At 37.5% G+C, this 14,903-nt stretch overlaps 1 protein-coding gene across 1 annotated transcript in view; it reads right to left on the reverse strand.

The window, feature by feature from the left end:
- The window catches only part of AGO3 (argonaute RISC catalytic component 3), a 51,797-nt gene that overhangs the window by 9,471 nt on the left and 27,423 nt on the right, over window positions 1-14,903 (reverse strand). Inside the window, exons 4-10 of the mRNA XM_074934669.1 lie at window positions 13,850-14,058; window positions 12,291-12,427; window positions 5,338-5,472; window positions 2,988-3,075; window positions 2,674-2,821; window positions 2,005-2,124; window positions 45-167 (exon numbers count right to left, since the gene is read on the reverse strand). Coding sequence (XP_074790770.1) covers window positions 45-167; window positions 2,005-2,124; window positions 2,674-2,821; window positions 2,988-3,075; window positions 5,338-5,472; window positions 12,291-12,427; window positions 13,850-14,058 — 960 coding nt within the window. The remainder of the gene's footprint in view (window positions 1-44; window positions 168-2,004; window positions 2,125-2,673; window positions 2,822-2,987; window positions 3,076-5,337; window positions 5,473-12,290; window positions 12,428-13,849; window positions 14,059-14,903) is intronic.

A 14,903-nucleotide genomic window follows, 5' to 3' on the forward strand; every position in this document is an offset into this window, starting at 1 on the left:
TATTGTACAGCAAGACATAAAAAAAGGAAAAACAAAATTCTCACCCGTCCTCCATACTGCAACATTGGAGCTGGAAGCACGCGCCCTGTCACATGGGCCATCTCATCCCGAACTTTAAACTGAAACTCCTGAACAAATGGATCTGCATCATAGTTTGCACTTCTTACCTGGGGAAAGAAGAAGTTTCCATGTTACAAAAACTCTTCAATTTTTAATCTGCATCTACAAATAAAATCACCAACAACAGAGCTGCATAAGCGTTCTGGTAAGTGTCCTCCTTTTCACTAACAACAAAAACTAAGGATCATATAAAACTGTCCAACCTCATTCACCCAGCCATTGATTAATCAAAACTCTCATTCAGACCACTTGCCCCATGACATGAGATCTTACTCGTTCCCTTCAGTTACCCAAACACCAATTTATTCAATTTTTGCTGCTGCAAATATTTTGGATAAAAAGTGTATTGTATTGAAAAGTATCTAGCATGCATGACAATGATGCTTCAAAAATTTTAGGTAAATCTAGTTATCTTGCTAAAGTATAAAAGTATCAATTAATTATAAATTTCATCTCTATTCTGTATATTGCTTGCAGGTATAACATGAAATTTTACTACTATTTGAAAAAGCTACCTAAAATTCAGTTTTACTATTATATTACTAAGTCAGTGTGAAAATGGTCACTTGATGTTTAGTCACTCCACAACATGCGTATTCATGGCATTCATCAAAGCAAATTTTTTGCTGCCCTCAGTGGATAGCAAAGGACAAACTAAGTTATGAAAACCCAACTGTTTTCAGTTCCCTTTGAATATTAGCAGTCGAGAGTATCGTGAATTAGCCTTTTCAGCATCTTTCAGAAGAGCCTTATTCCTATCAAACACACATTTTCAGTTGTCAGCTCAAAAACACCTTTTTCAAATAGAAGTTATCCTTTAATTTTTTGTGATGTTAGTCAAATAAAACGAGATATTTCCAACAGTTCCAAGTCAGGAAAAGGTTAATGTTTTTTAGAAAGGCTGGTTCTGTCAGGCAGAAAGAGGGAAAAAAACACAGGACTGTCAAGTGGTGCTATTTAGCATATACTGAGGACGAATATTGCCATTGGCTAGAGTGCTTGCCTGGGACATGGGAAACAGTTTCAACTTCCTGTTTGCCACAGGCTTCCTGTAGAACCTTAGGCAAATTACTTACTCTCTGTACATTAGCTCCCTCCATCTGTAAAATAGGGATATAATAATACTTCTCTACCTCACAGCAGTGTTCAGAGTATATCAAAAGGTTAAAGATTGCGAGATGTTCAGATAATATGGGAATGGGAGGGGGCAGATAAGCACCAGAGGTAGGTAGGTAATTTACATATATTAATTGTCAGAACATCCCTGTAAAGCAGTTAAGAACTTTGTTCATTTTTCAGATTGTTGATAACATCAAAAATTTAAGGTCTCATTCCAGCAAAACACCAGCACATGCTTAACTGTAAGCACCTGAAGTTCCATTGACTCCAATGGGAGATGTCAGCTGCTTAACGTTAAGCACATGATTCAGTGCTTTGCTGAATCAGGTACAAAATAGCCAGTGTAAGGTCCATGATTAGAACACAGGAGTCCCTAACATTTCAGTCCTGGGCTCAGACCACACCTTTAATCCTCTAATTAGAGATGTCTAATTTAAAAACTTTTGTTAATAAAATCAAGGAGGGTTCCAAATGCTGGAAGGGAGGTACCAAACAAGTTTTGGTGGCCACGTGGTATGTGAAGATTATGGAACAGGGAGGTTGGCCTGAATGCTTGACCTAGATATTCTATTTAATGGGAGGAATCAGAGGAGTCATGGGAGCAGGAGCCTTTAGGATATTTATCTGAGAATAAAGTAAGAGGTTTTAGTAGCAAAGGACAGAGACAGGGTAAGTGTATAGAGAAATGCAATTGTCTTCACAAGCGCAATGCAATTTAGTGAAGATGAACATGCTCATCCTCTGATACAGAAGTTATGAACTAACCAATCTGCTAATTTCCTCTTGTCTATCTGGGGCAGATCTTGCTGTTGCTTTGATCATGGTTGATGTCTGATTGTCTGTTAGCTTCTTGATACATCGCTGGCCTGCCACAATGTTACATACCTTAAAAAAAAAAAAAAAAATTGGCAGATACAATTGCAGTCTTTACAGATGCAGCACTCCTAATATTACACAGGGAATTATGCAGTGACTACAGACGCTCCCCGGGTTATGCAAGACCCGACTTACGCAAATTCGCACTTACGGAAAAAGTTCCATAAGTCAGAAACAGGATTTTCGAGTTACGGAAATTTTTGCATAACGTACGGTTATACATTTTCGACTTACGCAAAATTTTCAAGTTACGCAAGGCTTTCTGGAACAGAACAATTGCGTAAGTCTGGGGGCGTCTGTACAGGCAAATCTTCTATATACATGTAGCTGATACTTAAATCTATTTTTCATAGTGACTTGATTGGTATCCATACTAATAAAAGGAAAAGTTTTTCTGTCTTAACGTTTACCTCCATCTATAGTAAAACAAAAGCAGTAACAATAAAAGAATGACAACACGTATACAAATATGCTAAACTGCTTATATTGCATGAGAAATAAATTAACACTCTGCAAAAAGATGCTACTGGACTAACACCGATTTATCAGAACCATTACTTCTAGAGGCAGGTAGGTATGTTTCTGCTCCTGTCCCACTTGTAGACAAGGAAGATGAGGATATTTCAGCTGGAGGTTATACTTCTCCCTGAAGTACTGTGCTACTGTTCTCTCAACTGTCTGGCCGTTTTCTAACTGTAAAGGGAAGCTGGAAAGACAACACAAGAGTTTTAGTCAAAATAGCATTGAAAGTTTAACTACCAGCTACCAGAGTTCTCCAAAATGATTTTAATAAACTCTCAGTCCCTCCAAGTATTTGGTGTTAGGGCAAGCAAGCTGCTACACATTCTCCACTCTGACAAATGTCTTCTTACGTTTGATGACTGGCAGGTCTCCTTGTTACATTACAAACACGGTATTTCCGTCTCATTGTTCCACAGTGAGTCACTTCAACCTTCAGACCTGTATGAAAGCAACAAGAAAAACCAATGTCATGCAACATACACACGTTAAGCATTTACATACGTTTCTTATAAGAGTACACACATAATAGAGTCAAGAACTCTTGAGTGTCAAATAGATACAATGATCTTATGGCAGTGTTAGAAACTCATGTTCTGCATTTAATGCATTATTTGATTTCTGACTTTCATTTAAGAGGTAAAAAGAAAAGGAGTACTTGTGGCACCTTAGAGACTAAAATTTATTTGAACATAAGCTTTCGTGAGCTACAGCTCACTTCAAAAATATTTCTAATAGTGGAGAACCATGAGTTTCTTTTAAAATAAATCCTAGCTACAATACATGCAATTCAAAGTAATTTATAATTTCAGTTGAAGCTATTATATTAATTTTAAGATAAGTGAGACTAGCCTCATGGAGACTGAAGTCTGGATTCAAAATATAGTTTTCTGTTCAGGTTCTCAAAGGACAGCAATGCCCTTTTTGCTCCTGGTGACCAATTCCAATGCACCCTAGGACTGAGGAACCATATCTGTACCAAGGGGATAAGTAAGATAGGAAAGTAATTTTTAAACTAGGTGATTTCCCCCACTTATATCCATCAGCTTTAATCAGCATTTTGACTAACTTGCTTTATTTTCATTAAAAATCAATATTTCTAAATTCTAGAGATTTGTCATTAGTTTTCTGTACAATCTTGAGTAGCTGAAGTTAAGATCTAGTCCATGCTCTTTAAGCATGAGCAGAATCCTGACTCTATATGCTTTCTATCTTCTTTTGCACCATAGCTATAGGAGTTGATTGCACAGTTAGCATGAATTGATTCATGTTATTCCATGGTATCCAGCTGGTAAATTCACAGAAATCCCATTGGAATTCTAGTAAGTATATGGTAATCCAAGTTAACTCTACTCTATTAATTCCTCATAACAATGCAACATTGATATTTACATAAAAATGATACCGTGATGGTAATGTCATAGGATAGGCACACTCTCTGCCTTCAGGGACATGAAAAATGGATGAGGCAGCATTATGGTCCAATAGACAAGATACTGGACTAGGATTCAAGAGAACTGGGTTCTATTCACAGTGATGTACTCTGACACTGGGAAAATCTCTTCACCTCTCAGACTGTTTCCCCTCTGACCTTTTGTTGTCTATTTAGATTGAAATTTCTTCAGGGCAGGGACTGTCTTACTATATATATATATGCGCACAGTGCTTAGCACAATGGTGCTCTGATCTTATTTGGGGCCCTTAAGTACTACTATAATACAAATAAATATTAACAACCAAGGTTAATTTACCTTGCAGTGTTTTCTTACAGTGGCTATTTCTATTACAATGACTGAGATGTGTTGGTGAAGTAGAGTGACAGCTGCTCACTGTACAGTTAGACATGCTGCATTCTGACTGATTTAAAAACAGAAAGATTTGTGTTTGAGCCAGTTACAAAATAATTTATCCATTAAAGGTACGGTTTTTTAAAAAATTTCTTGATTTTACAAACACAGGGGTCTGACTGGCTGTACCTTACCTTTTAAACTGATTGGTTCTTAAATGGAATGTACTCTTGCAGTGACAGTAAAAAATGTTCGGAAGGACTCTGCTCAAACCCTCCTAACAAGGTCTTACCCCTGCAAATTACTCTGTACACTGGAGTGCAAAGAAGCATGAAAGCAGACACCAAAGTAGTGTATGTAACGAAACTACCCAAACTTCCACCAACTAAATCAATTCAAGATGGAATTTGTCCCCCCCTCAAGGTTGGCAAATACCACTGAGCTATCCCTGTTATATCACAATTGATATAAAAGTCATATTAATAAAATATTGGCAGACAACCAATGACTCCAGCTTTGAAAACCAATATATTTGCTTTGCCTCAGCATTTAAATAGCAGCAGGAGTGTTTGTACTACTGACATTATCTCCTAAATAAGAGTCAGCCATCCAGCAACGTGATTGCTTTGGTACATTCATTATAATAAGCAGTCTTACTATTTGACCTTTAAAGTGTCAGAGTTTATCTAGTATTTCATCCTTGTTGGGCTTTGCAGACAGTTTAAAGAGCCATGAAGCTCATGTATTAATTTTAGATCTAAATACAGTAAATATTGCAATTATTTTGGACACACTCACTTTTGATCCAGGTTATATTAGTTCTGAAACTTTCAGTTAATGTGTCTGTCATAACTAACCTTCTGAGCACATTAAACACAATCTGTTCCATGCTGATTAAAGATAACTTTCTACTCACCCTTTATCTCTTTGGTGAATTTTACCCGATGAGAATCAGTCAGAGGTCTTGGTTGTTCATCAATGTTATGAATGTCGAGAACTTCACACATGAACTGAATTACAGGTTGTGCTTTGTAGAAGGCAGTGGCAGAAACTAAGGGGAGAGGAAAAACACATGAAGGAAGAAAACAGCCATCTTGGAAAGCCAAAGAATCAAACAAATCATCTGATTTTTATTCAAAGTGAGCTCCAAGTGTATGTTTTGCAGCACTCAAGTTTTCTTCAAAACTTATTAGAAAGTTTTGTGACAGCTTAGTATTGAGCAATCAAGATCTGCAACCATACATCACCATGCTGTATACTAGTTTAGTTTTTGAGAAGACTATCTTGAGCCTCATCAGGATTTGAAAGGATGTTTCATATATACAGGGTGTTTGAGTAAGTGGTGGTGTTCAGATTATGACATCCTTCCTTTAGATACAGTTTGAAACCAAAACCAAAAGACGGTGTGTAAGGACACCCCTCTGCTGAAGACGCGGTCTTTTGGATAAAATGTAAAAGCAAGATCATGACCAATCAATGGCTCATTAAAGATCCAAATGCACTTTGAGAGTTAGAGTGTTGTGACCTAGTCAAATTGCAGTTAGGATAAATGGATTCTATGTTCTTAAACACTGTTTAGACTGTAAACGTTTTTCCTACATTTCTTGACCTAACTTGTGGCATTCAGCTTGTGTATATCACAAGAGGTACTTTTCAAGTCCATGAAGCAACAGGAAAATGAGTCTTTCTATCTGATATAAGGCTTAGAAAATGAGACCACATGTCAATCCAGGTAATTACATCATTACTGTAGTCTCTCTCCACCAGGCAGAAGACTCCTAAACTGCATTTAAACCAAGTAAATGTTTCTCTCTCTCTAGGTTCTTATCTAATATAGTATCCAAGTAGCCAGAAGAAGCAGCTAGCAGATATCTTGGTTGTGGGATGGTGGAATTTCAGAAATGGAGGTCCTTCCTTGCCCCACTTTTCCTCATTCTCCATCTACCACTACATAAATAGCTCATTTCTGAGTTAATGAACTCTGATGCCACAAGCACTTGTGTTTGTCCTTAGGTAGGATGCAAAGAATTTCAACAGGTTGCTGGCACAAACAAGTCCATTGGAATTGCCAAAGAGGTTGGGAACTGCTGCTGTGAAGAGGCACTCTCACCAAGGAAATGCAACCCAGTGTCACAAGACATACCACGTACAGTATGAATAGAGACACTAAGACTTTGCAGAGAATCAAGGCCAGGTGTGCAGAAGCCAAAGGATTAATGTACTCTCCACATTTACTGCTTTTCTAAAAGAAGCAGATTAGAAATGCAAATGAATTGTTTTAATTACCAAAAAAGGCAATATTAAGCCTGAAAAGAGCTTTTAACAGGTGATTAAAATTCTGCATTAAGAGATTATGTGCAATCTTTCTGGAATAAGAGTATTTCTATTTCCACATTCTCAAGTATTTTTCCAACATAAGTTTTAGTTCTGGTGAAAGGTCTTCAACTGACAAAACCTGGAGGCGGAAATCCTATGCTTATCCCTCAAATTAGTAAAGTGCCAATGAGAGCACTGCACGTGCAGCGGCGACGAACGCTTCTCCCATGCTGCCCAACCAGTGTGCCTGAATTCTGACCTGACAAGACCACCTCTGAGTATGTGACTAGTTCAGTTTCTACAAGCCATTCAGTCCTTGACTACCCTGCTAAGACAGCCTATAAGATTACCAGTTATGGAGACCTGTGATGGACACCCGTGCTAGCCTAGGTAAGGGCTTGTCTACACTGGCAATTTACAGCGCTGCAACCTTCTGGCTTAGAGGTGTGAATAAACACTCTCCTGAGTGCAGCAAGTTTCAGCGCTGTAAAGCACCAGGGTAGACAGTGCACCAGCGCTGGGAGCTGCACTCACAGCACTGGAAGCTATGCCCTGGTGAAGGTGGTTTTTTTACAGCTGTGCCGTGAACACACAAGGCATGTTAAAGTGTTGCCGTGGCAGCGCTTTAGCGTTGCCAGTTTAGACTAGCCCTTAGATAACCTGAAATGGCCTACAAACAAACAAAAGTCTGTCCAGAGACTTTTTATGCAAAGTTGGTTCAGTAATACAAAGGAACAGGAGAGTAGCAATATCCTAATGCTACACTCTGTTCTCTACTAAACCTGAAGAGGCAAGGCAAGCTGCTTTTAAAGAAGACACATAACTAAAACTAAAAATGCTACCCACAGATCAGCAAGCCAAAGGACAAATCTTGTTCTAGCTGCCAACAGTGACATTACGCAGAAGTTATTAATCATGTTCACTGTGGTAGTGCCTAAGGGCCAATCAAGAATGGGCCCTCATAGTACTAGGCATTGTACAAACACTGAATAGTAGATGGTCTCTGCCCCTAAACAGACTAGACAGACACAGGGTGGGGGAAGAGGTAGAATACATAAGCAGAGAGAACTATGTGACAGTAGCAAACGGTGTTAGTTTCAAGATTTTCCTTTTTTCTTTTTGGATGGCTTAGTTTGGAACTATTCACATGTCCACCACTTTCTTCATATGTTCACTACTGTCGTCTAGCTCAAATATCCACATGCAAAGGAAATTCAAAATCTCCTTTAAGTTAAAGGAGCTATTGACAAACTTGCCAATAAAATTACTTTGTGGTTTCTGGATGTGCTTATTTCTCCTCTGAGACAGTCTAGAAAGTTATTTTTCACTTAGATTTTAAATAATGCCCTCATGTTTCTCTGACCAAATATGTTATATATTTTGGTGTAGTATTTTTTCCCCAGTACCCTTGCCTCATTCAGTGCATGGAAAATTTCACCCCAAAATGGCTGAAGTTTGGCAAAGTTATAAACAGCTGAAAACAGGGACTGATAGTGGGAAGAATCAGGCAATCTTAACTTTAGGTGGTGCTATTAGCTCAGTCCGTACCTTCATTCAATTGAGGCCAAATATAGAAAGGCTGAGCAATACACTTAAGTCTTTAAATAGCAAAAAATATCAGACAATGAAATAGTGAATTAGCAGTTTATGAAGTTCCCAGGTCTCTTATGCTAAAACACCAAAATCCCCCATACAAATAATAAAAATTCTTCAGATATGCGTCACTCCAGTAAGCCGCCAACTTTGTATGACGCACTCTAGCAGACACCTACAGATGTCGATTACTGAATGAACACAAATAGCTTACGCCCCCAACAACTGGGGATCTGTGGTTCATCTCCATAGTAACAAAATTTGTGAAACTGATAGGAACAGATATTTTGCAGAGCACCTTGTATGCAGTAAGTGATCAAAAACTCCAATAATTTGACTGTAGATTTAATCTTGTCTCAAACCAAATTAGCAAAGTCATTTTCCCATAATCTGTTAAACATCAAAATTATTTCTATTTAGGAATTTCACTTTAATGTGATAGTCTGTTGCACATCCACTGTAAATCTTCTCTAGAACTGAATAACTTCTACCAAGAAGATAAACACAACAAACCTTCTGGTTAACAAGACCTTATTCGGCAGTGATGGGGAAAGCTTACTTTACAAAAAGCAACAAGAGGCAAGACTCAGTGTCAGTGAGGATTAAGACTATTTTCTTTACAGCAAAAACCAAAAAACAAACTAGTCTCTCCTCAATATGCAGCATACATACTGTTGAGGATTTACTTGTAATAGCATAAAACTCAAATAATTTTAATTTAACTTTGCTTTTCAACCAATAGCAACATCAGAATTAACTGCTTTAAAAGGTATAGTTTTGGTTGGGTACACTGGATTTACAAAGAACTACCCCTCTTTTTACTTCTGTAGCTACTACCATACATGAGAAAAGAAAAGAAAAGGATCAATTTTTTATTGCTCATTTTCCAAGAAGTTCAGTATGCAAGAGCACAGACTTCAGTATTTCTACTATGAAACCTCAGAATTCTCTGCCCTATTGTAATTACTGCACTAAGGCAGGCATTGCACATAGCTTGACTTAAACAGTACTTGGCTTGGTATTAAAGAATATCAGCTGCTCCTATATGTCAACAACTGTAGGAGAGAATTATGATGTGCTTTAGACGCCAAGCATTGAGTCATTGCATTTCTCTTTTGAAATAATTGCATTTTTGGTAGTAAGTCTTAGTTATTCAATAGCTAGAAATTCAGAAAGATGTCAGCTAATGTGAACAATGCAATAACTTTGCTTGGACCAGTGGTTTTCAACCTGTGGTCTGTGGACCCCTGGGGGTTTCAAACTGTGTCTAAGATTTCCAAAGGGGTCCGCAGTTCCATTTGAAATTTTTTAGGGGTCCACAAACAAAATAAGGTTGAAAACCACTGGCTTGGACCAATCATTAATGACCTTTACAGTCAGAAATATTCTTGTGTTACAAGTGGGCCATTTAACTGAAAAACCTGGGTATGATTTGCTGATTGGTAGAATATTTTTGATCCTGCACTCCTTACAAAATGCAAAACTCTCTGAATTAAATGGAAATTACAGAAATGGATCCGTTTGTCTTGTTTACTTTTACTATCCATGAGAAAATAATTGTGCAGTAAGCATGACTAGATATGAAAGTTGTCACATGTTCCCTAAACCTGCAGAAATAAGGAGTATCAATATATCCTCAGCTGCAACAACTATGTATTTCATTTCTGTCTCTGAAGCACATGAGCAAGACATAATGGTTACAAAAGTACGGAGCAAGCTGTCCCCTATTTCAATGTCATAATATGTTGAAAAATATATAAAACTCAAAGGCACACCACGAGGATGTGGCTTTTGTCAACTTGTTTCTTGGTGTCAGCCCCTCTTTTGCTATTTTCTGCTCTACATTGCACATCTAGTGGCTTTCAAGTCTACCTAGCCTCAGGGTCTCTTGGATTTTAACACTGCACCCCACCTACTCTAAATATGGTTTCTGCCCATTCATTTATTGCATCCTTTGCTAATCTTGCTAATGGGAAAGAAAGAAACACCATCAATCAAAGTGACCTGGCCTCCAACCTAATGGAACACCTGTGGCACTCCTGACTGCCCAAAAAATGGTACTAGCTTCCATCTCAGCTCATAACTCCAACAATCCACATCTGGCTGTAATAGAGTATCTTTTCTCCGATTTTTAATTTGTGTGTGCATAGTTGGGAAAATTAATTTAACTTTGTTGCAATCTTTTGATAAAGCCTATTTAACACTATCATTATCATATGAATATTGCTTTGATGAAAGCAGAATCATCATAATTAAAGTGTAAGAAATAAAGCTGCTGTTTTAAATTACTGCAGCACCTAACTAACGGAGTCAAAAGTTTACATGATGTGTGGCTATTAAGAAGCGAAAAACTTAAAACTATTAGAAAACTAACAGCACTAGTCTTGGAGTACAGAGTACTCTCTAAGACAAACAGTTCCACAATCTCAGTCCAGATCCTATTACAGTTTTGTCTCCCACACTCATGAATCTTTCCCTATTGGTCACAATGTCATAGTTCCAACTGAATGTAGCTGTCCTGAGAGGTAAGAGTCCTAGAAGGCTTTAAATATCAGGAGACAGACCCTGAACGGCACTAACTAGTTGGGATCCGCAGTACAGAGACATCCATTGCTTAGTAGATGGGCTGATGAATTTTATAGTGTTTAGAGCATTTTCAGGCCTGTGGCTTCATCCCTATATAAAATTAAGTTGCAATAGTCAAACCTGCAATTCAGAGTGTGTGGGGGATATTATCAAGGCAAATCTTCAGCATTGAAGACTACACTAAAATGTTTGTATGAGATGCTGATCAATGGCCACAAGAGGTTGGTAGAATATTTCAAGCAGATTAAGCAGCACAAGCCATTTGCAGCCAGATCCCTTCAAAAAGAAAGAGCATGTTCCATTAAAACACTTTAAATTCATATGCTTTAGATGAATGCTTATCTCTTTGTAGTCTGTAGAATATTCTGTCTGAAAAGTACACCAACTGTTCTCAGAAGCCTTCTGTTAGGTCTTTAGTCTGTGCTGCTGAACTGCCAATCTCAACTAGTTCAATATAAACCAACAATTGTGATTTCTTCATCTAATTAGATAGAATACATCAAACCTTACAGCAACTATTGAATCATGTATTTGTACTGAAGTTTATAAGGTAACATACTTTAAGTGTTTTGTCTAGGTACTGACAATTCTTTTCCAGAAACTCATTCCCCGTGTACCGGTGATAGTCTCCCTTACACAGAGGAAACATGTCATATATCTTAATTAACACACTTTGTTTCTTGATTAGGACAAACTAGCTTTTGGCCAAGTGTTTAAACTTTGATGACAAATCCAGAAATACAAATACTAGGACTTCTAAATCCTTTGCAAGAAAAAGCCAGAAGACTGAATTAAGCCCACTGCAAAGGAACTAAGCCTGGTAGTAATTTTTTATATTTATAATGATAAACACACAACCATAAAGGAAGTCTTATAGCCAAGTCACAATATTGAAAATATAGTCTTCAATCAGATAAATAATTTGTACTCTATGTAACGATTTTACAATAAAAGGCTTCAGAATCTGCAAACTGAGCCATTTACTTTTAGAAATAGCTTTTCCTGTAATAGCAAATCTGGTCATGTATCTTGTAGCAACTCTAAATTTAAATAAAGCAACTAAATAGACAAGAGATTAATTTTTGTATTTTTCTAGAGTATATGCAAGAATACTTGAAATTAGCTATTTACTTTAAGCTTAATTTCTTAATTTATAGCAGAGAGAGAAAAGTTAAATTTGGGAGCTGATGATTTAGTTGTGGGAAATGCTTTTGTTCCACAAGTTTTGAAAACTATTCCCACAAACAAAATGTACTATTCTGTAGTGCATATCTGAGTTTCATCAGTCAACTAGTTAACAGCACAGACATTTTTATTCTTAAAAGGTAACCTTCTCCATTCCATACCTCTATTATACACAAATCATTTACTTACCATCAATATTAAGCATCATTTTCCACATGGCAGGCCGAACAGACTGATGGAATCCAAACCATACTTCCCTGCCCCCTCCCAACGGGTGATCATAGCCCTCTGGAGCTGAGAAAAAGGAGCGGCCCACAGGGGTATACCTATTTAAAAAAAGAAAAGAGTAGCCATCTGTATATACTACGGCCTTCCATAAGAGTATTTTAAAAGCCTTATATAACAAGGATTATTATTCCACCTCATAAATTATTGTATGGATATTGATGTATATCAGTACCAGAAAGTCACATTTTACAAAATATAGCTATGATTCTGAGACTAAATTAACATTATTCTGTATGTTGCTGTTTCCATAGTGGTATTTTTAATTTTAGTCAAAGAAAGCATTACAATTTTTTAAGTGACAGCTATTTATGATATTTAGAGCAAATTAAAAAATAAATGTTAAAGATCTGAAATTAAATCATCCTTTCAGTAAAGCACAATCTTGACTGCAGCACAAATGCTGACTGGCAAGGTGCTTCTACAGAATAGTGTCTGGTGTATATTGGCTCCAGTCTTTCAGATATCCTTTTGCGCTAGCATGAAAGTGGGTATGTTTTACCAAACCGATGTGTTTTTAGTCCAGCTCACTAATTCACTTTCTATTGTCCGAAGCTTGGTGTAAGCAAAGAATTTGGAAAGTTATGTTGGCATTTAAGATGAGTAATAGTTGTGTAACAACCTCTGAGAATACAACCATTTGGACGGATCATATTAGTGTCAAGGCCATTAGCTTTCATGTTTCTTTACAATTCAGGACAGTTGAAGGATTTTAGTTCCATAAAGAGACAAGATCATTTTGGCAAGTTACAGATACATTTGTCCGATGTATTTCATTTCAACCTCTGTAAGAGAAAACTGCCCTTGTGCCTCAAACCAGTACTCAAACTTTAAAAGATAAAAGTAACCTCCAGTACATGAATAAAGCAAAATGTATATCAAAATTACACTAGCCTCCTTTGAAATTTCAGAATTCTGAGACGAGGAAAACAGATACAGTTAAAGAAAACTTATCTCAACTGTTTATCCAAAACATGAAGTTGCAGTTTTGTAAAATGTCAATGAATTAAAAAGGCTCATGCTTTCAGATAAGGCACATTACAAGTTATGTGGAGCCACTGCTAAACTGGAGTACACAAAAGATGCAGTGCTACAGTATATTGTAACCCTTATTACTTTGTTTCAGATTTCTTAAACTTGACTTGAAGATCCAGAACAAGTGTCTCATGGTCCTTAACAGTTTTTTGGGGGAAGATACTGTCTTGAATAATCCACTGTGGAAAGTCTTTGATATTACCTGTTCTGGGTCTGACCTTCCCGCACAAATATTCACACTCAGATAATATTAGCTTCAATTGACTCAGACCAGGAATCTCCCCAGGCCCATCAGTAAGACGTATTGTGTGTAGGGAATGGCTTAATTGATTTCCTCCTGCTATGTTTGTGCAGAAATATGAATGGACTTCACCCCAAAGTTTAAAAAAAGCTAATGGGAGAGAGGGAACGAAGATGAGAGAACCTACTTCATGGAGGGTAGGTGTCGTAGCACCACATCGACAGCATGAACAGGGTTAGTGCTGATTGGTTTGTCTAGTTCCAGAGGCTCAGGCAAGGTTCTTCCTGTCAAAACTTCATGCAGCAAGTGCCAGCTCACCCGAGAAACAAACTTTATTGACACCTTGAAGGGACGATCTTTTCCACCTTCTCCTGGTAATGTTACATCCAAATCTACCTGTTGAAGGGAATGGAGAAGCAGAACACAAGAGCTATTTAAAAGGCAAATGAGATACAAATAGAGCTCTTGACTACAAATGGTGCCATTTTCTCTTTCAGACAGTTAGCCTATGTTTGTCCCACCTATCCACGATCTGAAGTCAAAAGTGGGGAGAAGGAACATTTTTCTTTTATTTGGCAGGTGTGGGAAAGTAGAAGGGGAGATCTGAGATAAGGAGGAAGAATCATATAAAGTGGGTGGAAGGAAGTTTAAAGTGATGATGACACTTTGCAGCAGTTCTTGGATTTAGCCTATAAAATAACTAACAGCAGAGAACAAGATCCTGTCAACACTTAATGTTTTGAGTTGTGTAAGCAACTGCTCAAAAAGAATGGTTCTCTCAGTCTGCCAGCACAGCTATCACACACTGCAGCATTACTTCCCTGCCCCACAGAAGGGAGGGGAAAGAGAAGAGAAATGTTTTTATTTTAAACTTTTAGGCTACTGCAGCTATAAACATGCTGTAGATGACCCTTGTTCCTCTTTGCCTCTGGCAGCCTATATCACTATTTCTGAACATGGTTTGTGATCATGTCTGGTGAAACACACTGATTAAACACAGATTCAAAAATGATTATAAGCCAAGGTTTTGGATTGGGCTGAGAGTGGATAAACCCAGGAAACTGGATGCAACAAGCTGCATACGTCGCCTTAAATATGTGACCCACATGTTCATGTATTATCGGTCTAGCCACAAAGTGTGAACTCATTATCGTAAGAGAATTTTAACTTGAAAGCCTATTTGTGACTGTTTAAAAATTTTATTAAAACTAATGTTAAAAAATTATATAATACCTAGGTTG

This window comes from Natator depressus, chromosome 19 (assembly GCF_965152275.1).
Source record: "Natator depressus isolate rNatDep1 chromosome 19, rNatDep2.hap1, whole genome shotgun sequence".
In the NCBI taxonomy this organism is placed as follows: Eukaryota; Metazoa; Chordata; order Testudines; family Cheloniidae; genus Natator; species Natator depressus.